The 21,828-nt window shown below is 35.7% G+C and overlaps 1 protein-coding gene across 1 annotated transcript in view; it reads left to right on the top strand.

Moving 5' to 3' along the window:
• LOC140240209 (alpha-1-macroglobulin-like) overlaps positions 1-14,518 on the top strand; it is a 67,220-nt gene extending 52,702 nt beyond the window's left edge. The window contains 12 exon segments of the mRNA XM_072320002.1: positions 377-428; positions 892-984; positions 1,741-1,917; positions 2,757-2,998; positions 4,871-4,945; positions 5,426-5,600; positions 6,268-6,488; positions 8,131-8,370; positions 9,450-9,589; positions 10,294-10,471; positions 13,909-14,011; positions 14,425-14,518. Of these exon segments, the coding sequence (XP_072176103.1) occupies positions 377-428; positions 892-984; positions 1,741-1,917; positions 2,757-2,998; positions 4,871-4,945; positions 5,426-5,600; positions 6,268-6,488; positions 8,131-8,370; positions 9,450-9,589; positions 10,294-10,471; positions 13,909-14,011; positions 14,425-14,477 (1,749 nt within the window). The 3' untranslated portion in view covers positions 14,478-14,518.
• The last annotated feature ends 7,310 nt before the right edge of the window (positions 14,519-21,828 follow it).

Below are 21,828 nucleotides of genomic sequence, written 5' to 3'. Positions count from 1 at the left end.
CTTTATTCTTTGCTGCGAACATACATGTATGTCATTTCTATGCCTCTAAATTATTTGACCACACGGAATCTTTGACATTCAAAACACAAATGAAATAAAGGTAAATATTATACTCAAAATTATAAGTTGGTTAAAGTCAAACATTATTACAATGAAGAATATAATTTTCCACTGTCATCAGTTGATTCTAAAAAATAGAATTAAAGATAACTAAAAATTATTTTTTCTTTTTTTATTACTAGAAATACATACAGTTGTCTTCACTCGTTTCATTCTAATCTGTGAACAAAAGCAAGTGAATATTCGTAAAGATTTTCCGGGATGTAATTATTTACATCTCTTAGTTCTTCTTTCTATTTTCTTTTGTATATGAAAGCCTGAAGGTGCAGAAAGAGAGGAAACTTTCAGCGAAATGATATGTCCAAACGGTAAGAAATTTTAAATGGCCTGATATTCCTAGGGTGAAGAAATACCATACAATCAACTGCGACTTGTTTGTAAAACATGGATAACAGATAGTGGTGTTTGTTTGTGTGTGTATGTGTGTGTGTGTGTGTGTTTTAAACTTTGGTTTTCATCATGATGTCTTCCTTTAACGCAAGTGTGTTTTCGTAGGGCTTTGGTGTGATAGGGATTTTTGACTCTGTTTTGTTTTGTTTTTCATCTTCTTTGCAATCAAAATTAAACATCAGAACCGGAAATAGAATTAATTAATGGTATTATAATAAGGTTTGTGGCTGACGGTTAAGAGGCCTTAAGTGATGCAACTATTTCCAAGTTTATCAGAGAAAAAAAAACAAACAAAAAGAACATACAAACCAATAAGTTGTTATTTCAACTTCATTCTCATCTCTCCTTCCTCCCTTCTGTTGTCTTTCTTGGTTCTGGTAGATGAGAGCGATGAACTATATTCCAATTTGGTGACTCTCGCTCTGCCAGAAGTAGTTGTTCCAGGATCTGCACGAGGAAGAATACAAGTTATCGGTTAGTTTGGTGTGATAATATTATATATTTTGTGAGATCTTTTCTGCTTGTAATGTATTCCCGACTTTCTATTCCCCCCCCCCCCAGGTGAATCTTATCAACTTTCTTCGAAATATTTATTTAAAAAATTATTCATTTAGGCCTACACAAAATATTACTCTGATTGGATGCAAAACCGTACTTACGAAAACAAACGATTCCACACCAATGAATTTTCTGATAACTGGAAATATGCACTGAATCATATTCAACAAACACATCTTCAATATAACTGTTGTTGTAATTGTTTAATTTATACCTTTTTGTTTTAATGTGTAGGTATATCAAGTTCCTCTTGGTTGTGTTGTTTCTGTTACTGCATAATGTCGACGAATGCCAACTACCTGTCTGCGCTTTTAATTTGATTTCTTTGATGAGAATATGATTTACGGTTACACGTAGAATATGTGTTTCTATTCTGTATTACTCCACATGTCTATTGACCTTTCTGGCCTCAGTTGGATTGATAACGTTGTCAACCAATAACTGGAATTAAAACTGTAAACATTAAGAACTTTTGAATAAATGTTAAAAACTGCCCTGCTTTTTTTGTACTAAACACTTTTCTATTTCTTGGTTTCATATGTATTCTGGGATTAAATAAAAACAAACAAACATATAGTTAAGTGACGACCTAAGCATAGTTGCAAAAAAAAAGAAAAGAAAATAAGATATCTTCGTGATTATGACAAGAGTAGCTGTGATATTTGTATGCAGGCGATGTGATTGGACCCGTCATGAGTAACCTCGCAAAGCTGCTGAGGATGCCCTTTGGATGTGGGGAGCAGAATATGATCACTATGGCACCCAGCATCTTTGTGATGCATTACTTGACGGAGACAAACCAGCTGACCAATGAGATATCATCAAAGGCCTTGGAGTACATGGAAAGCGGTTAGTATGTTCAAGGAAGTGTGTGTGTCTAGTGTGTCCGTTAAGTCAATCTCAAGAGTAAGCATTTGTGTAAAGTGTGTACATTTGCCTGTATCAAATTGCAAAACACGGGAGTGGCAATGGATAGCAGCAGTACAACGTTGGGCAGTGTACACTCAGTTTCCTCACCTTATGTTTATTCACAAAGAGGAAATTTTCTTGTACTAACACTAACATCAACCGTTTGTGCTTATTCATACTATTACTAGGAGGCCTATTGTTTGGACTCCTAGCAAAATAGAAGAAGGGGAAGGCATTTATAGTATATCAGAATATGAATAGATCCTAGAGTGACGATTCCTGTGTCCTTATAGGTATATTTGATAATTTCCACAATATTTACTGTTCCCCAGGTTCTCACTGTGATTTGTTAGGTCGTTTGTAGTATTTTCCTGGTTTTTAATGTATTTGTATTTTTTCCGTTTTTTAATGAGAAAGGGCAAATTGAGAATGTGCGTTCCTTACCACCATGAGAAACTGTACATTGTTTCTTTTTTGTAAAATCAATCGTACATATATATTATATTGTGTTCGATGAAACTGTCCTTATCAGATGAATGAACGAAAAATCGACAACTTGTACAGCTTTAAATCTCGTTTTCCTTTCTTTTCTTTTCTTTTATGATAAAAATAAATAAACTATTGAATTGATTTGATAAAAAGATGATATAAATGAAGACACGGTTACAGTTAAAAGGAATGACCGCACTCTGTTAGCGGAGATAACCCTAGCATTTATTGCCTCCCCCAAATTCCAGAAGTTATTTCTCACGTCGAACCTTGAACATTCTATCACACAGGCTACCAGAGACAGCTCACCTACCAGCTGCCAGACGGGTCCTACAGCGCCTTTGGGGTCAGGGACAGGGTCGGCAGCACCTGGCTCTCAGCATTTGTCCTCAAGTGTTTCAGCCTGGCCAAGGAATTTATGGAGGTTGATGAAACCAATTTAGAGAGAACCCGGAACTGGCTCGTTCTACATTCTAGAAACAGCCAAGGTTGCATCATCAACCAGGGCCGAGTCATCCACAAAAACATGCAGGTATGCCACTATCTTACAACGCCATGTGTTTCATACTTCTGAGTTGATATCAAGTAATGTCAGATAACGTTTTGGAAATGATACAGATCTAATGCAGTGGCAGATCTAGAGGGGGCGCACCCGCTATTCGGAATTGCTCGATCCGTTCCTGTTATGTACTTAGAAACTTCTGCTTTGTGTTCACATTGGTGTTTTATACATTTAATTCATTTGTTATATATGTATTTATTTATTCATTTATTCATAATTTATCTATTTATTTTATTCCTTCATTTGTCTATTACTTAATTTATTCAGTTATTCTCGGTCAGTAAAGTACCGCTGTCAGTGGCTTCTAACACTATTTTTCGTAGAGGCCCAACACATAAATCACAAAATTCTACCCTATCATAGAGACATTAAAACAACAACAACAGCAACAACATGCACGGTTTACTTACCACATGGAGACAGAGCGGAGTGTTGCAGATATAGAAAATACGTAAGTACATTCATTCATAAATTGCACTTTACTCAAAAGTGATATAATGGGATCGCAAAAGAAAAATAAGCGTCTGAATGACGTGGGTGTAATGCACATTTTCCGATTATCTTTATTTCACTGTTTTGCATTGTTTCGTTTTTATGTTTGGTAATTTGAGTGTAATTTACCAGCGTGGTATAAATTCGATAACAATCAACACGTACGCTTAAATGTGTGCATTTTATTACGATTTTGGTACGACAAGGCCTTTGACAACAAGCAAACTGAAGAAACAAAGATAACGTGCTCACAATTTGTCCATTTTATAGCAAATGAAGTTACTGCAACTGATTTAGAATTAATTTGATTAATTGAAGTAACATAACGTAATAATACCTTACGAAAGAAAGGAATTATCGATGTCCTGTTTTGACATACGGTAATGCTTTGATATTGGGCCCATAGTAACATTCACCCAGATTTAACTGTTGTTTGAAAACAAGATAAAGAGGAAGATAAGAAGTTGCACAAGTGGATAGAAATGTTATCAAACAAGGAAAATATAAAACGTATTGCGCAATTCATTTTGCCTTGCGTTGTAGCAAATTGAGTACTTACGTGGAATGACAAAATAATGTCTGTAAATCTATAATACGTAGTAACAAAAAATAAGAAGCAGTTATTCCAATAGGAATTGGACATTTGTGGATTAAATTTGAGGATAAAACTGATTTACATATATTTCTTCGTCCAAACTCGAGCCTAACTTTTTTTTTTTCAATCCTGTGATCGTTTGCGCGGTTGTTTTATGAATTTTGTTTAGCCCCATGCCTGATTCAGATGAAAATTTGTCAGAGTTTACAGTCCACTGCACTCAAATGATCTCCTACTGCCTATAATGCTCCTCGAAATTTCCGCTCCAAATTTCGTCAGTAATTTAATGCCAATGAATTACTCTTTCTTACGTCTGCTAAGATGTTGCATGGAAAGAAGTCTCGAAGAGCAGAGAAGGAATGAAGACTTAACGAATGAAACAAAAGTGATGCTCATTAAAGATGTCATGTAAAAGAACAAGTTAAACTGGTATGGACATGATGTCGCCAAAAAGTAACGAAGACTTCAAAAGAATATCCAAAATGAAAGTAGATGGCATCAGAAAACATGAAAGACATGGAAAACAGCAGTGATCTTACACAACATACTATGAATTTTAATATGTTGCCTTGGTGTTGACATTAGAGCTGTAAATGACGGAAGCACATTTACGAAGACTTAGTCTGAAATAAACAGAAAATCAGGCAAAAACTCATTTCCCGAACAAGACCACACTGCTGTGAAGGGTGTGTAATTGCCCTCTCTTTAATAAACATTCCAATCCGTTCCTACGTAATGCATTTTCTCTCATCCAGGGATCCGTCTCCGGCCCCGTTACCATGACAGCGTTTCTGACAGTCGCCATGTTGGAATCTGGAGCATCTCCTGATGTGAGTTGTTTGCTTAAATTAGTAAAACTGGCTTGATATGAGTTTACTTATCGGGTACGCATTCATATACATTGGTGGAGTGCCTTGCTGAAGGGCAAACATGTCGGTCTTCTTATTGGTCGAACCCAAGAATGTATTCCACGCCCATGTCATTCAGAGACCATTGTTCTTATCCACTTTGACACCTCCATATAAATTCTAAAGTACACATGCCAGCTTTGCTGAAAAAAAATACATAAGAATTGTGTTTGGCTTTTTTAGCAAAGTCAAGTAAATTTTAGCTATACATAGTGCATTTCTAAGTTGGCTGTTGATTGTGTGTGTGTGTGTGTGTGTGTGCGGTTTTTTCTCTGCTTTAGTCGTTTCGCATATTTCCATTCATATGTAAATTTGTTAGTTAATGTTTATATTGGCAAACGCAAGCGTCCATCCTTCTCGTGACATTGTCATTTTTATTAATCCTATTAACCTCATGTTTAGGGTCTAGATGTGATGACTGGGCTATACTGTATGGAACACTGGCTAAACACCACCGCTCCTTCTGACATGAACACCTACACGCTTGCTATGGTCAGCTATGCTTTTGGCTTGGGCAACTACTTTGCCAGTCAGTCTCGAGCTCTTAGCCTCCTGAATGACAGAGCACAAGAAGAAAGTAAGTCCCTCTCCGTACTCAAATCTTACACTCCAGGAGAGCATTGTGTATCATCCTCCCTTCTAATCCATCTGTGTATAATATTACCAAGTACATTACGACCAAAGAAAATCTATTTGCCTATTACTAGTAAAGACAAATTAAGAATGTGCATTATCTGTAGCGCCCATATGAGCAGCTGGTGGTTGACATAATACAACATGCCGTTCCTGCCCATATATACTTTTCATGTTACTACGGTTTGTGTTTGTTTATTTCTATTCATTCTGTTATCAGTTCCATTTTATTTGTTAGCCTGAAAACCTCTCTTTGAATTGAACCATGTCTACACTACATGCCGTCATTTATTTCACCCGCAAACTAAATGAGATCCTATCAATAGTAGAGCTGTTAACCATACGTAATCTCCTACAGACCTGGAAATTCAATATTGATGCAATATTTCTGTCCTAAATATTGGCTGATACCTTCGATTATATCTGTTCTTTCAGATGGTCAAATATACGTTCAGCACCATTTATTATATCTCAACAAAACGATAAACAGATACATTCAGATGAACAGCATTAAAAGATGATTGCTTTAAAAAGGAGCGAGGGAAATTGTCACTACCGATGTTTCGTAAGCATTTATTTCTATGTTGTAAAATTTAACCTTTTCTTCCAAGATGGGTTACGTTTCTGGAACAGTGGTGATGTTGTTGAGAGAGAGGAGAGCTTGTGCATTCACCATTGCCATGCCGACTCCTCAAGTGTAGAGACTACCGCTTACACTCTGCTGGCAAAACTTCATCAGAATTTGCCAGTCGATGGGATCGACGGTGTTTTGCCGATAGTCCGCTGGCTGAATTCCCAACGAAACACCCTCGGTGGTTTCTCCTCAACGCAGGTAGAATTCTATTTGATATTTGTCACTTTTCTGAATGAAGATTAGTTCCCTTTTTCACAACTGTTATTATTATAAAGACTTACATCACAAGACGTATTTTACAAACTAAAATTATATTAAAAAAACGATGACAATAACAGATTCAGTAATAATTGTAATGACGATAACAATAGCAATTTTAACAAAAAGAAAATCGGAGTGGCTGTAGTAGTTATAGTAATGATATTGCTAATAATGAAGTATTAGAATTAATTTCGATATTTTTATCAGTTTTCTTTTAGTATTGTTTTTGATATATTACTACCTAATAGTGATTGTAGTTATGATAAAAATGATAGCAGCGTTGAAAACACGTTTATTTTGCATGATATTATAATTTCCTTTACAATCCACACTATATCTATACATCAGAACAATGAAAGCAAAAACAGCTAACAGCTTAATAGACATAGCATGTGAAACCGATTGAATGTAGGGAGCAACAGTGCTATGATAGTGGAATAAACATTAATATCTTTTCAGTTCATTTTGTTTTCTTTGACGCAAGCATTTATATTTTGGTTTTCATGGGAAAAAGCATTTGCATTCAATATATATATAAATATATATTATGCGAGCTAGTGATGGCATAGTTATTCCCTCTTTCCTACAAAATACCTTATTATCATGAATGTTAAAATGAGCGAACAGAAAGTGGAAATGAGAAGGTTGAGGATGGAAGTCGAAAGTGTTGGTTTTTCAAAGCAAATACATGCGGCATTGTCTTGTATGCATTAGGGCCTCTCCATCCCTCTCTCGAGAAGCTGACTGAATGATATATTGCATCTTTCCAATCTACAGGTGACTATGTGTATAGTGAAACTATGTCTGACATAGACCAATAAAGAAATGAAGGAATGAATGAATGAATGAAATAGTGTAGATTGGTAGCATCGCGCAGGCTATACAATAATGCTAAGGCACGCGTTGATAGAGTTAGACATAGATTGTTTGTTGAGAGCATATTCTGACTGAACAGACTCTAAGCTTTTAAAAATGATGTATAGCACAAGTCAAATGGACTCTTAGCCTCTCTAAATATTGGGAAGAAACCACACACTCCTGGAAAGTGTGAACTAAGAGGAGGAGGCTTTGAAGTACAGAGTCTATTCTAGCGCTTAAACTACCACTAGTTGTGCGATGAATGGGATCAGGATGTAAACAATCGGGGTAGTAACCATAAGGTGACTATCAGATAAAGCTGAAATCAAGCATGCTGTATTAAAACATTATGTTCATGATAAGTCCCAACTTTCAAGGCAGTAGCATTATGTCTTTCTATTGGTTATTAAGAATTAACGTTAAAAAGTGTGCATAGGGTTTTTAACAAGTGAAAATGGGTCTCTTTTATACACACATGATCATTACTCTACCAAGAAGTGCTCAAGTAAAACCACTTAAAACACAATTTCATGTTTGTTTTAGCACAACAAAGAAGATTATTTGTTCTTTCATAGAATATGAACAACTCATAATTTGCTAGGTTGACTCATCAGTCCTCACACAAAATCAATGCCTGCCATTTTTTGTTGGTTTTAAGATGCAGGGGCACATTTAGTAAAGATGTCTGATTCGTCTCTAAAATATTTTTCTTCTTTTTCAGGACACGGTTCTTGGATTGCAAGCAGTGGCTCAGTTTGCAGAGAGAATGTATAACCGTAACTCAGCGTTAGATCTACAAATTGGTCTTCAAGCCTTTAAGTCGGGCTCCCGTGATCTTACAGACGAGTTCTTTTTCGACATCGATAACGAAAACCATCTCCTGCTGCAGCGTGAAGACCTACAGGAGGTTCCGGCAGATATTTGGGTTTCATCAAGGGGTAGCGGGTGTGCTCTCTTCCAGGTGGGTCTGTTGATATCTTTTATCCAGATTTGTTCAAACGAATTGCGAACAGCACGAAGATCATCGAGGGATTTTTTTTTTTCGCCGATCTGCATCCAAAGTACACAACCAAAGTATGCCTTCAGTCTAGGTCAAAACATTTCACAGCTGTAATACGGCTACAGGTTCAGATATAAAGAGTGCAAATGCACCAAAAAAAAAAAAAAAAAAGAAAATGAATTCATGTGCGATGACTTTGACATCTTTAACGAAAACAGCATTTAAAAAAAAAAAAGTTTTATTTTTCTCTTCTTGATGCTAATCGCCATATGTTATGTTTAATTGTGTTTGTTATTACATTATAGATTGTCATAAATTATCATGTTTGTACTTCATATAACCGTTTTAGCTGTTGCTTCAATAGAGCACTTTCACATTCCACAGTCATAGTATACTGTACAACAAGATAGGTCCAAATTGTAGTCCCTGTAAAGCTCATAGCAAGCTTTCGGTTTTTCATGTCTAGCGCTTATGCATCAGATGCTAAAGAAGAAGAAGAAGAACAGCAACACAACAGCAATAACAACCAAACAAAAAAACATAAATAATACACTAGGGACGCAAGTTTTGTAATGTCGTTTTCGCTAAGAAAGTTGTCGAATAGCATAGGCCTAAAGGCATCTATTGTTCTTATCAAAATATTTCTAGGATGCCAGATAAACACCTGTTACAAGATAAATAGCACTTGGAATATTAGCTGGAAGTACAATTATGTGCACAAAGTTCTGTTGAAATACTTAATGGGAAATGATAAGGAACTCTTGCTAATGGTATCAAAATTACAATAACCCGAAAAGAGTCTTTATCTTCTTATATTTTTTTTTTTCAAATACCACCGTACTGTCTGAGCTAGTAAGTTTCTTTCTTGACACGCACTGACAATTGAACTATTTTATGGGCTAAGAACAGACCTTCAAGTTAATATGCGACCCAGCCTAAAAGAAAACAACAACAGAGACAGCAGATCACACTAAAAATAATATAGAAAGTTATCAGAATATGTAAATTTCCTTCTTTGATATTACCTTTGCTTTGAGCAGGCCGAGTTGCGCTACAATGTTCCCGTGGTTCCTCCACAACGCCCTCTGTTCAACATTAAAGTTGCAATCGCTGAATGGAATGGCAGATCCCCAAGTGACCCTGCAACATGTGGAGACCGAACTGTGCTTGTCTGTGTCAGGTTAGTTTTGTATACTTCTCGTTTAATCTGTTTTTCCCTCAATCGAAAGTCTCGCTGGAAAAGACGGTTAGAATACCCAAATGAGAGCTGGCTAAATTCAGACGTTGGTAAACGCAAAAGAAAACAACAACAAGACAAAACAAAACAAAAACAACCTGCATTTCCTATTGACTATAATTTATTTTTGTTTTTGTTTTGAGATAAGTGTACGGCTTATAATCATAAACTGATTCAAGTAATAAATCATTAAGAGAGAAGGGAAGACGTAAATACAGAAAGAGAAACACACTAAGAAATCGATGTTTGTAAAGTTAGTGTTTATGCAATTGTTTTATGATTTCAGACCCGGTGTTTGCATCCAATAGTAAGACATTGATCATTGATTGATACATCCAGGGTTTTTTTTATCACATGACAGCGAAATGGTGCATCATTATTGTAACACTTATGTTGTCAACAAACTATGCTTTCAGCAAGGAGCAAGGTACCCATTAGCTGTCTCAGTTATATTCGATTTTAAGACTTAAGAAGAATACAAGTAATCAATTCCGCCAACATGACTCCTCACAGTGAAGAAACACTAATGTTGCACTTAACCCATTTTAGTTTACGAAATATCCTTTACACCTAAACTGAGATGAGAAAGAAGCATAATGTGTGAAGGGTTTTACTTGTGAACATTACACAACTCTCTCATCTGACAGGTATGCAGGAAATGAGAGGAGGACTGGTATGGCAGTAATGGAGGTTAAAATGGTGTCTGGATTCATCCCCCACGAAGATTCTCTGGAAACTTTCCGCAGAGAAGATGGCGAAATCATTGGATTGAAACGCATTGACAAGTATGTCAATGGAAAACCACTGGCCCTCTACTTTTATTCAGTGAGTTATTGTTGTTATTATGGTTATTATCATTGTGATCATTATCATCATTACTATCATTATTATTATCATTAGTAGTAGTAGTAGAGGTAGTAGTAGAAGTGTTGGTATGATTATCATTATATCTCTCTTTTTGCGTTTGTAGCTGATGTAGTAGTAACTGTCATTTGAAGCTGTCAAGAGTGTCGACTTATAATTATCTTATCTTTTGGCTTTGTTGTTGGAATCACATTTTTTTTTGTGCTTTTATTAGGAAAAAGGAGTACAAGAACATGTATGGCATTGTTAATGAGTACATTAGTTTTTTTATGATTTTTGTTGCCGTTGTTGTTACATATCATAATGTTATCCAATTACTATACACATACTTGAAGAAGTACTTACAGAAAAAATGTGTCGCTATAAATGCACAAGTAGAGAGACAGGGAAAATATGTTTGCTGGTACAGACATTCGCATAAATAATTAGAAGAGAAAGGAAATTGTACCATATGTTTAAATAACAAGTTGGCTTCACAGTCCGACCTTCTTGTATATTGAAGATACTTACGCGACTAGTATGTAAATAAAAAAGAAGACATAATGATTTTCCTAAATTTTTCGTAATCAGTGTACACGATGTAAATTCAACGAGTTAGATTAAACATTTCAGGTAATGATTTCCTTCTTTAGTATTATTCTTTAGTACGTCAAAATTATTGAAGATACAATAGTATTTCATTTGCACACCATATCTAATCTGAATATGAGACTGATTAAATCCTACCGCTTTAAGGTCAATGTAAACTCACTTTATATTTTTCACATTATTAGTCAAGGCGCTAATTCCTGTAAGAGGCTTAATTAAGGAGTTCGTTCAACCCACCCAGCAGAAAAGGTTTGACCAGACAAGGTGGTAGATGGGACCTCTATGAACATCCCCAGGTAGTATGTGGTTCGAAATTGTGGTGTCAGTAGAATTTTACTGGCCACTTTTCATCATGATTTGTTGGAACAAACGTAAAAGAGTCTGCGCACGCCAAGACTATTACATGCACCACTAGCACTGCTACAGGCGCCAGTGCCAGTGCTGCGTGTAGTAGTCTTAGCGCGCATATACTTTTTCTTCGATAAACAAGGGTTTTTGCCTGCAAACTAACTTTTCACGCCAAGCCGGGTTTGGTGTAGTGTAGTTTCTAGCCGTTTTTATTTCGTCTTTATTTCAAGAGTTCAAGCAAGCCGAGTGAGAGCGCATACCTGGTGATTGTGACGACCGAATCGCAATCACTGGGTGTGTGCTCTCACTCCACTTAGCGCAATATATACAGCGGGCTTCTGCATAATACATAAGCTGCAACTCAGAGAAATAAAGACGAAAAAACGACTAGAAATTAAGACTAGGGTCGGTAAACGCTTGTCGCTATTTGGGGCACTGAAAACGACAAACTCACACAGTTTTTGCATTTATTTCATGAAGAATTCATCAAAACTGCATAACACTATATTTATGTACATATTGCTAGAAATGTCATCCATTCAGTGGGATCCATTGGAAGTAAGAATATTGTGCATGGTTACCATGGTAACCGGATGCCTAAAGCTGACTGGTAACCCCCAAAATGCCTCCTGCTGCTGCAAACATTGTTTTTTTTTTTTTATCTTATAGATGCAATAAGAAAACACAATTTTTTATTGATTTTCAATAAAAAAGTTTTCCCTGTTGCCATGGCAACCAGTATTATCCAATCAGAATTTAGTTGTCAATAACTCAAAAACTAAAGCCCATAATTTCATAAAGCTCAATAAGCATGTCCTTCCTTCTGCATAAAGTGTACGACATCAGGTATATGTGAAGAATATTTTGAAGCATTATCAAGTTACAGAAAAAATTGTAAGCAAAGGCATAATAAACGGCCATTGAAAGAAAGATATCATTCTCGAATAGTAAAATGCATGAAAAAGTTGCATCCGTCGTACTTTCAACACAAATTTGACTTCAAAGCATAGGCAAATGTATATAGTTTTTAATAATGTATGGACACAAATTTCCCTTAAAAATAAGGTGAATACAGAAAGCAAAGCCAATATTCTATAGTAGCTCTTTCGAGTATTTACAGAGCGATGGTTATTCAAAACAATCCTGGAAAAGAGCTGAGGAAAGCAATTGATTGTTTATGTTCTTAAAGGAAGTGTATTCAAGAGTACCGATAAATTCCTTTCTAAAGAAATAATATACACGTGCGCTGGATTATCCATCAAAGAATTAACCGTACTTTTGTGTTCGTTAGCTATTGTAAAAAAAAAAAAAAAAAAAAAAAAAATATATAGATTATATAGAATAAAATGAAATATTATGATATGTAAATTTTATTCAAAAAGTGCAGTAATGAATATTAATGCTGAGGAGAGAATGAGGGAAAAATCTTGGGCGTCTTTTCCCTTTTTATCCAGACTAATTTTACAGTGTAGAGCTCATCTACAATGAGTGATGTGCACGAAAGGCAAAAGAAACAAACCTGTCTAAATTCCAGATATTTTTGGGAGTTACCAGTCACCTGTAGGCATCCGGTTACCATGGTAACCATGCACAATATTATACCTTAATACAATGTATCCCATTGTATTGCTGACATCTCTAACAACATGTACATAATAGTTTTATGGCGTTTCAATGAATCCTTCGTGAAATAAATGCAAAACTGTGATAATTTTGTCATTTTCAGTGCCCCAATAGCGACAAGCGTTACCGACCCTAGTCTTAATTTCTAGCTGTTTTTATTTCGCCTTTATTTCTCTGAGTTACAGCTTGTGTGTTGTGCAGAAGCCCGCTGTATTGCGCTAAGCCGAGTGAGGGTGCATGCTCAATGATTGCCACAAAAAACGGTTCGGGCGTCACAATCGCTGGGTATGCACTCTCACGTGGCTTGCTTCAACTCGGAGAAATAAAGACGAAATAAAAACGTCTGGAAACTACACTACACCGACCCCAGCTTAGCGTGAGAAGTTAGTTTGCAGGCAAAAACCGATGTTTGTCGCGGAAAAAGTCTTTGCACGCTAAGACTATAACACGCACCACTGGCATTGGCGCCTGTAGCAGTGCTAGTGGTACGTGTAGTAGTCTTATAGTGTGCGCAGACGCTTCCTCGAAGAATATGGTCATGTCGCAACTAAAATGGCCTGTAAAATTTCATTGATACCACAATTTGATATCACATACTACCTAGGGGTGTTCAAGAGGGTCCAACCGACCACCCCATGCAGTCAAACCTTTTCTGCGGGGTGGGTTGAACGAAGTCATTTTTTCTGGGTCGCTGCGCCTGGACTATATATTCTGCATGGATAATACGTCACTCATCAGTTCAAATCTTTTGCTTTACTTTGACAATTTGATTTTGTAATTGTATTTCAAATTTTCCTTAAGAAATGAGATGTTAAAACTCCTTCGTACATTGCACACAGTTTGACCGCCCATATCGCTGCGTGCCCATCAAAGTGAAACAGGATATGATCGTTAAAAATGCCAAATCATCGGTCATCAAGGTCTATGACTACTACAAACCAGGTAAGCTTTTTTTTTTCTCAGACGTTGTCAAAGTGTCTTCTTCTTCTATTTGTCTTTACCACTTGAAAGCGCTGTGCAATAGTCAATTTTCTTGGGAAGCTATTAGTGTGAAATTTCTCTTACATCAATCTTCACCATTATGAAACCAGAATTACACTTCGAAACGTAAAATGTTGCCTTGAAAATTCAAATACTAGTTTAGTCTTTTATACCACGAAATAAATAATTGCATGTGTGATGTATTGTAATAGAAGATGCCCTAAACAACTAAAAAGAGGAGGAGATTTATGAAGGCCCTTTTTAAGCATTAATGTATGAAATATTTCTGATGATTGTAGTATTTCAATCAAATGGTAAATATGTGATGAATCAACTTTTACACGTTTTTTCCTACTTTTGTTATTTTCATTCAGACGTCGTCAGCTTTGAAAACTACCATCCCTGTGAACTGGCGAACGAGGAATGAAAATGATGATATCCGTGTTCAGATCTGAAAGCATAGGACAGTGCTTAGAAATAAAATGAACAACATGAGCTTCATGATTTTATGGCAGTGATTGCAGCTTAATTCTATCGATATAAAGAAGCTAGTACTGACTAAAGCAACAAATATACATGCACATTACCCATATAATAAAAGAGCTGTATAAGAAATGCATGCGGACATATCTTAGTCATCGCTATTTAAGGGAAATAAGTCAAACCGTTTGTTGCCATTAATGAATTTTGCAGTTGTCTATGTGATGTTGTATAAACTATGTGGATGCATGTAAATGGACCTCATAAAATCCTGAAAACTGCGATTCATCATGACAAAAACATCATTGTTGATTTGAATGATTTGAATGATGTGATATCGTCAAATCTGAGAGACGATGGCCAAATGAATCTATACTTTAAAACCAGGCAAAATAATATTATGTTTTGATTTCCAGCAGAGTTAGGCAATGATTGTAGCAGCTGTATGAAACACAATATAAAATGGATTGCAGCCTTGTAGAGAGAAAAAAAAAAATGTATACACAATACTTCCTAATAACGTTTGTTTGTTGAAAAGGACAAGCTTCCTAAGAAACCTGTTTTATATTAACCCCCCCCCCCAAAAAAAAAGGATCCCGTCGTCACGAAAACGTGTGCATGACAGTTATAGCAAAATTGTATTTGTTCTAGCATACAGCAAATGTTATCATTTTTTTATCGTATGGAATCATAACCACTAAGTCGTTTCATTGATTAAAAGCAATTTATTTACCATTTATTGTGCAGTAAGGTATGAAGAGTTTGTTTGCAAAAACCGATAAGTCCATTTTTGAAGATTTTGAAGTACGGTCTCTGTCATAAAGTAAAAAAATAATACCTTTTAAATGATATATTGGTCACTACATATAAAGGTACATTTTTGAAGTTATGGTCAAAAGAAGCAAAAATTTTCTTATTATTCTCTTTATTTTTCTTGACCTTTAATCGCAAATATCTCCATTTGGCAAATATGGACTTATCGGTTTTTGCAAACAAACTCTTCGTATTTTATATTTTCCCCAGTATGGTCTCTGAAATATATGATAATAATTGATATATTTGCAATATATCAATTAAAAGGTATTATTTGTACTTTATGACAGAGATCGTACTTCAAAATCTTCAAAAATGGACTTATCGGTTTTTGCAAACAAACCCTTCATATGTAACTTCATATTATAGGATATGAAACCATGACCTAGCCTCATAAGACCTTTTCTTTTGTTAATATCAGTGGATTTGTTTTTGGAATACTTGATAAAAACAAAAAGTATTTAAGTATAGTAATTTGTTTACACTAGAGTGTTATATCATGTTGTATATTAAGACTGTCTTGTTTAAAATGAGGAAACTGAATTTGTCGTCACTGTTTGATCATGTGAGTGACAAAATACAAAGATATATATAATAGCCGCCATTTTTTTTTTTGGGGGGGGGGGAGGTTATTTTGTTTTTCTTGTTGATACCTGTAAAATCAGTAGGTATAGTTTGAAGATCTTAAATGAAAAAAAAAGAAAATAGAATTACTTTACATTATGGGGAAAAAATAGTATATAATGTAGCATATACCGTAATAAAATATTTTGATACAATTGTCATTATCAAAAAGCACGATTTTGTAAGTTTTGGATATATTTTGTGCATGACAAGAACTTATGGGAAGAGAGAGAGAGAGCGAGAGAGAGAGTCAAAATTACTTTGTTCTAAATGTATATGTAACCCTGCATCACAAAACCAACAAAAAGTTGCCAGGCATGGCTTTTTAGTTAGGGGTACATTCTGAAAGAGCAGACTCTAATCTTTAAGGCCCCGTCACACTAGAGCGAATGCCCAACGAATTCCAAGCGAAAGCCCAACGAATTCGAAAATGTGAAGACAGTTTGCTTGTCTGACGTTCCTTGTATTCATTAGCTATTCGTAGGGATTTGCAGAGATACGCTGGAGATTTTGGACATGTTCAAAAAAAAAAATCGTCTCCAGCGTGTCTCTGCGAATCCCGACGAATAGCTAATGAATACAAAGAACGCCAAGCATGTTACTAATTATTCTAGTATTACCAACGGATGTGAACATATCTTCCAATTTTCAAATTTATTGGACATTCGTTGGGTGTTCGCTGTAGTGTGACGGGGCCTTTAAAATGATGTATAGGTCAATTAAAGAGGGACTCCCCTAACCTACCTAAATACTGGAAAGAAAGCACACACTTTGGAAAAATGTGAACCGAGAATAGAGGCTCTGAAGTAAGAGTCCATTCAAGCGTTTAATCTTTACCAAGCTGTGCTTGCTGCAAAATAGAAGGGATAAAACACAGGATGTAAACCACCGGAGCAACGACAGTGAAGGGATTATCAGATTAATATATATATATATATATATATATATATATATATATATGACCATGCATCACAAAACGAACAAAAAGTCGCACCCCTTGATTTCACTTGAGGACTTGAAGAAGGTAAAATGGGTCAACCAAGTCAATATTCAATTGTTCATATCTTCTTAAAAGAGGTATCCTTCTTCTACATTATTTGTAAGTTTGGGTTATACAATGAATGGGAAAGTACATTTTCAGTAGTTTTTCTACAACCTTTCTTTGCAGAGTAGTGAGATCAGGTATGTCTTGGAGGCCCCTTTTCATTTCTTGATGACCCTTTGCACACTGCAAATATTTTTCTGTATATGCAAATATTTTTCTGTATCAACGCCTTAGAGCTCCTTGATATAAAAACTGTATATATATATTTTTCTTCTTCTTCTTTCTTTCGAAACAATGATACAGTTCAATATCATATGAGCTCCCTCGTGGAGACGTAATAAGCTCCTTTATGGAGACAATATGAGCTCCCTCGTGGAGACTTGATGAGCTCCTTTGTGGAGACAATATGAGCTCCCTCGTGGAGACGATATGAGCTCCCTCGAGGAGACTTGGTATGCATTTAATATTCTTGTTTATATCTCTTTAAGATCTATAATGTTTGTTTTATGTTATAAGTGCTGTCTGGGGCAAATTATTTGTATAGGGCCCCATTTCTCTCTCTTCTTTCGATCTTTAAAATAACAACAACAACCTTTGCACACTCTTCACTTTCAAGTCTGATAGCTTTTGAAGGGATATTGCTACTGCTTTGAAAGTTGGCATTAACCATGGACAGAATGTGTTGACAGAGCGTGCTTAATTTCAATTAAATCTGATTATCTCCTCGTTGTTGCTCCATAGTGGTTTACATGCTGTTTCTTTCTTCTTCTTTTTGTCCCATTCCTCGCACAGCTTTCACGGTTCGGTGAAGATTAAGCGCTTATAGACATATAGACCATGTACTTCGGACCCTCTTTTCTCGGTTCACACTTTTCCAAAGTGTGCGCTTTCTATCCAATATTTAGATAGGTTAGGAGAATCCATTTGAGATGATTTATACATCATTTTAAAGCTTAGAGTCTGCTCTTTTAGAATCTGTCCTTAACTAAAAATCAACGTCTAGCGACTTTTTGTGTGTTTTGTGGTGCAGGGTCACATATATATTAAACATGTATATATTCATTCATATATATATATATATATATATATATATATATATATATATAGATATAGATATAGATATATATATATCAATATTTATGTATTCTACCACTTTATGAATATGAATTACAAATTTACCATTTCGCTCGCTTTGAAGGTCACTTTGAGTAGACAATGTACTTGTGAAGAGGAAACAGGGGGGTTTGTGTTTATACATACGATGTGTCATAATTGTTCTAGCATATCACTATTAACGGTGACGAGAAACGAATGTGGCATGTCAAATCGACGAAAACAGATTACAGAAACATCTGTGACAAATGAATCCATTGTAACAAGAGCGAAATGATGAGAGAAAAGAATGTACGAAAATGACATTTGGCACTGACACTGACGTGAAGTATAATATTGTTTTTATCAAATGAAAGGCATTATCTAAAATGTAAAGAATATTATACATGTTTGAGGACAGTTTTGTTGAGATGGAATGGTATGTACACGTGTTTATTATAATCTTCATCTAAAGATGCTCAGAATAATCACCACATTTTTAAAGCATCTCCAAAAGAGAACATTTGAAGGCGTCTAATTACCTGTATAAAGATGAGTGTGTCAGTGTAATTTAATCTAATATTGGCGTCAGGGAGTTATGAATAGTATTTACATGCATTTTCGTCGCGACTTGATAGAGAACAAAACGCTGAGTTTGCCTTCAACATGATGCATTGAGATATACGTCGCGCTTTCAGAAGATGGAATATGTCATTCTTGCTTTCTTCGCCGACAATGATAAAACATAGAAAGTACTTTCTGTACTCTCTATCATTTCGTACTTACGAGAAATTGACAATAATTTCAGACAGTTGCTCATAGGATAAGCTGCTCGAGTCTAAAGAAGTTTTGCCCCTACCTCCAAGTTACCCTTGCCTTAATAGCAAACCGATTTAATGTATACTACCCTGCCGAGTTATGATATAGAACATCCCAGCAATTTTAAAGAACAATGTAACATAATTCCTATCTGAAAACAGCCAATGCTTTAGAAGAAGGAAAGTGGAAATTGTTTAAGGTAGCACGTGCGGTAGTCTCCTCATCCTTCGATGGCGTCATCGAACCTAAAAGAATTATGTTAAAGCTATGATTTATTTTAATTGTCTGATTTTCCTCATTCTTTTTAACTAGTTTGTTCTATTAACATTGATGCTTTCACTAACTTCATATGAATATTTGGGCATGGTTCCCTTTGATTTTCTGGAATCGAAAGAGAGAACTTAGTTTCTGTTCGAAAAAAAAAATGGTAATAAAGCATTATGTACAATACATCAAGTGTTCCCTGCCTATTTCAACAAACACATGCGCACATGCATGCGATAAAACAGTCATAATTCCGTTTGGTATAAAACGCAAGGTGATGGGCCAAAAGGAAGACACGGAAAAAATAGTTAACAGCTCTTCACGAGCAAAAGCGATTCTCTCAAAGATTGAAAAAAAAAGTTCACTTTTTATTTGACGAATTTTGATATGAAGCCTTTTTATCATTTCTTCTGTGTCAAATTATTTAAGGAACAAGTATCACTTTTAACACCAAACGAGAAACGTAATTTGAATGCTAAATCACCACTACGATTGCAATTGCGTGAAAATAATCGTCCAATAGGCGACCGAGGAAAGCTTCATGGATTCTGTTTTTTTTTTTTTTTTTTATTATTCTAAAAGCGAGGGAGGGAGGTGTGGTTTTTTTAGTTCCCCTGTCAATCTGTTTTGAACCGCGTCGCTTTGACTGAATTGCGAACATTTGAAGACCCGTTTTTTTCCGGAAGTGCTTGAAAGTTTACCATAAGCTCCACCCCAAAACAAAATTTGGAGGTCAAATCCTCCACCTGTATGTGTCGTTCCGTACATCTTGCGAATCCTGATGGAAAAAATACCTCCAGACGGTGTGATACGCATTTAAAACTTGATTGGACCTCCGATTTCAATCTTCCTGTGTGACTGTGGTTTCATTCTCATTGCAAAATTGCGTGATTATTAACTCGATTCTGTCGACGGGTAATGATCACCGTGTTTCAAAGAACGATTTCTTGGTATGTGTAAAAGCAGACTCTATGCATATGTAGCACGGAGTTGCTTTTCCAGACCTTTTGTTCAGACCTCTTTCTTTTGATATTGATATTATCACTGCCTGTTACAATCATTGTTATTATATCATTCATAATATGTTCAATTATTGTTCGATAATATTGCTGGAAAAGATAAATAAGGAATTCTAAAGTAACATACCTAATTCTAAAGTAACATGCATAAAATAACATAAATAAGCATAACTTACCAAACAGACATAAAATCATCATATCAAACCAAACTTGATTATGACTACAAAGCGCAATCTAAGAGAAAGAACCGTATTCTCAAATCCATAATATATGGTATGTCGTGATTGTGTACATTTACAAGATATAAGATTAAAACACGATAAATCAAAATCAAAACAATTCAAGAAAACAGACCCATAAATACTCGTTTACTCTTATTATAGCATTGAGCGAGAAAGCCTTGAACTACGATGTTTCAACTGTCACTAGAAACACTAAAAATATTGCACATGATAACTGTTCGTGTGGTAAGATTACGCCGATGTCTCTGTTAGTACGTCTTTATTACATAAACCACGGCCTAGAAGTGTGATGTGGTATGCCGATTTTGCAAGTTTCCATCAGGCCGTTTTCAAATGAGTTGAGAAATGTACTTTATAACGTTTTATGCTTTATTATGCTTTATTACAACTAGAGTTTGACCTTATTTCTATATTCTTTTTCGTTATTCACAAATAAGACAAGTCAGTCCCTTCACACGACTGTTTTGATCCGTCATTATGACAAATCGCGATCGGAAAACACGTCCGCATCGTCATTTAAAAGACGATTTTAATTACGATTACAAAATATCCTTCGGGAATTGTGGACTACAATTCCACCGGTAAAATATGTGATTTGAAATGCAACTGCAGTAAAACGTAATGGCAGGCGCGCTTCAAATATTGACCTCTCGGTACTTTTGAAAGCAATCAAAAATTGGAGTTATCAAGATAATGACTGCTGGAACAATTGACATACCTCCCAGGGCTATCGTTTCCCAGAAATACGGGGTAAAGGGATAGCACGATGTGGGATTAAATCATGAAACCGCAGACACAATTTGCAGGAAATGTTTATCTCATCAGCGGAGATCCACCCTGGTAGTATGTACTCTTTCATTTTGTCATATATATATATATATATATATATATATATATATAAGTACATATATATTTACCGAAGAAGTAGAATAACTTACCAGGTAAGTGCGTCCCATTCCTGATATCAAAACTCAACACATTTGTGTTAAACTGGCAGGTAGTCGACAACGTCGCTTTTTGGTAACATCAACCAAGATCTGTTGAATGCGTGTGTGTGTGTGTGTGTGTGTGTGTGTGTGTGTGTGTGTGTGTTATTTTTATTGTTGGTTGTTTGTATGGTGTTCTTTTTCGGCTTTTGTAATGACTGACTGCCACCGATGCTGTTTTATTTCTGTGATTTGTCGCGAAAATTGCAGCTGAGTGCTTCCCTAACAGGCTATAGTCCGAGTAGCCGACAGTGGAACAAACTACATGTTTTCATGGTCAGTCCATCGGGTGAACACAATATAATCTGAGGTACCGACTCTTATGAAACAACTGCACCCTTTCTTCTTCTGTTTTTCTTTGGCCTGTACTTGCAGCCTGTAGAGGAACGGCACC

Source organism: Diadema setosum, chromosome 16, assembly GCF_964275005.1.
Source record: "Diadema setosum chromosome 16, eeDiaSeto1, whole genome shotgun sequence".
Taxonomy (NCBI): Eukaryota; Metazoa; Echinodermata; class Echinoidea; order Diadematoida; family Diadematidae; genus Diadema; species Diadema setosum.
This window is presented reverse-complemented; position numbering and strand designations above follow the sequence as displayed.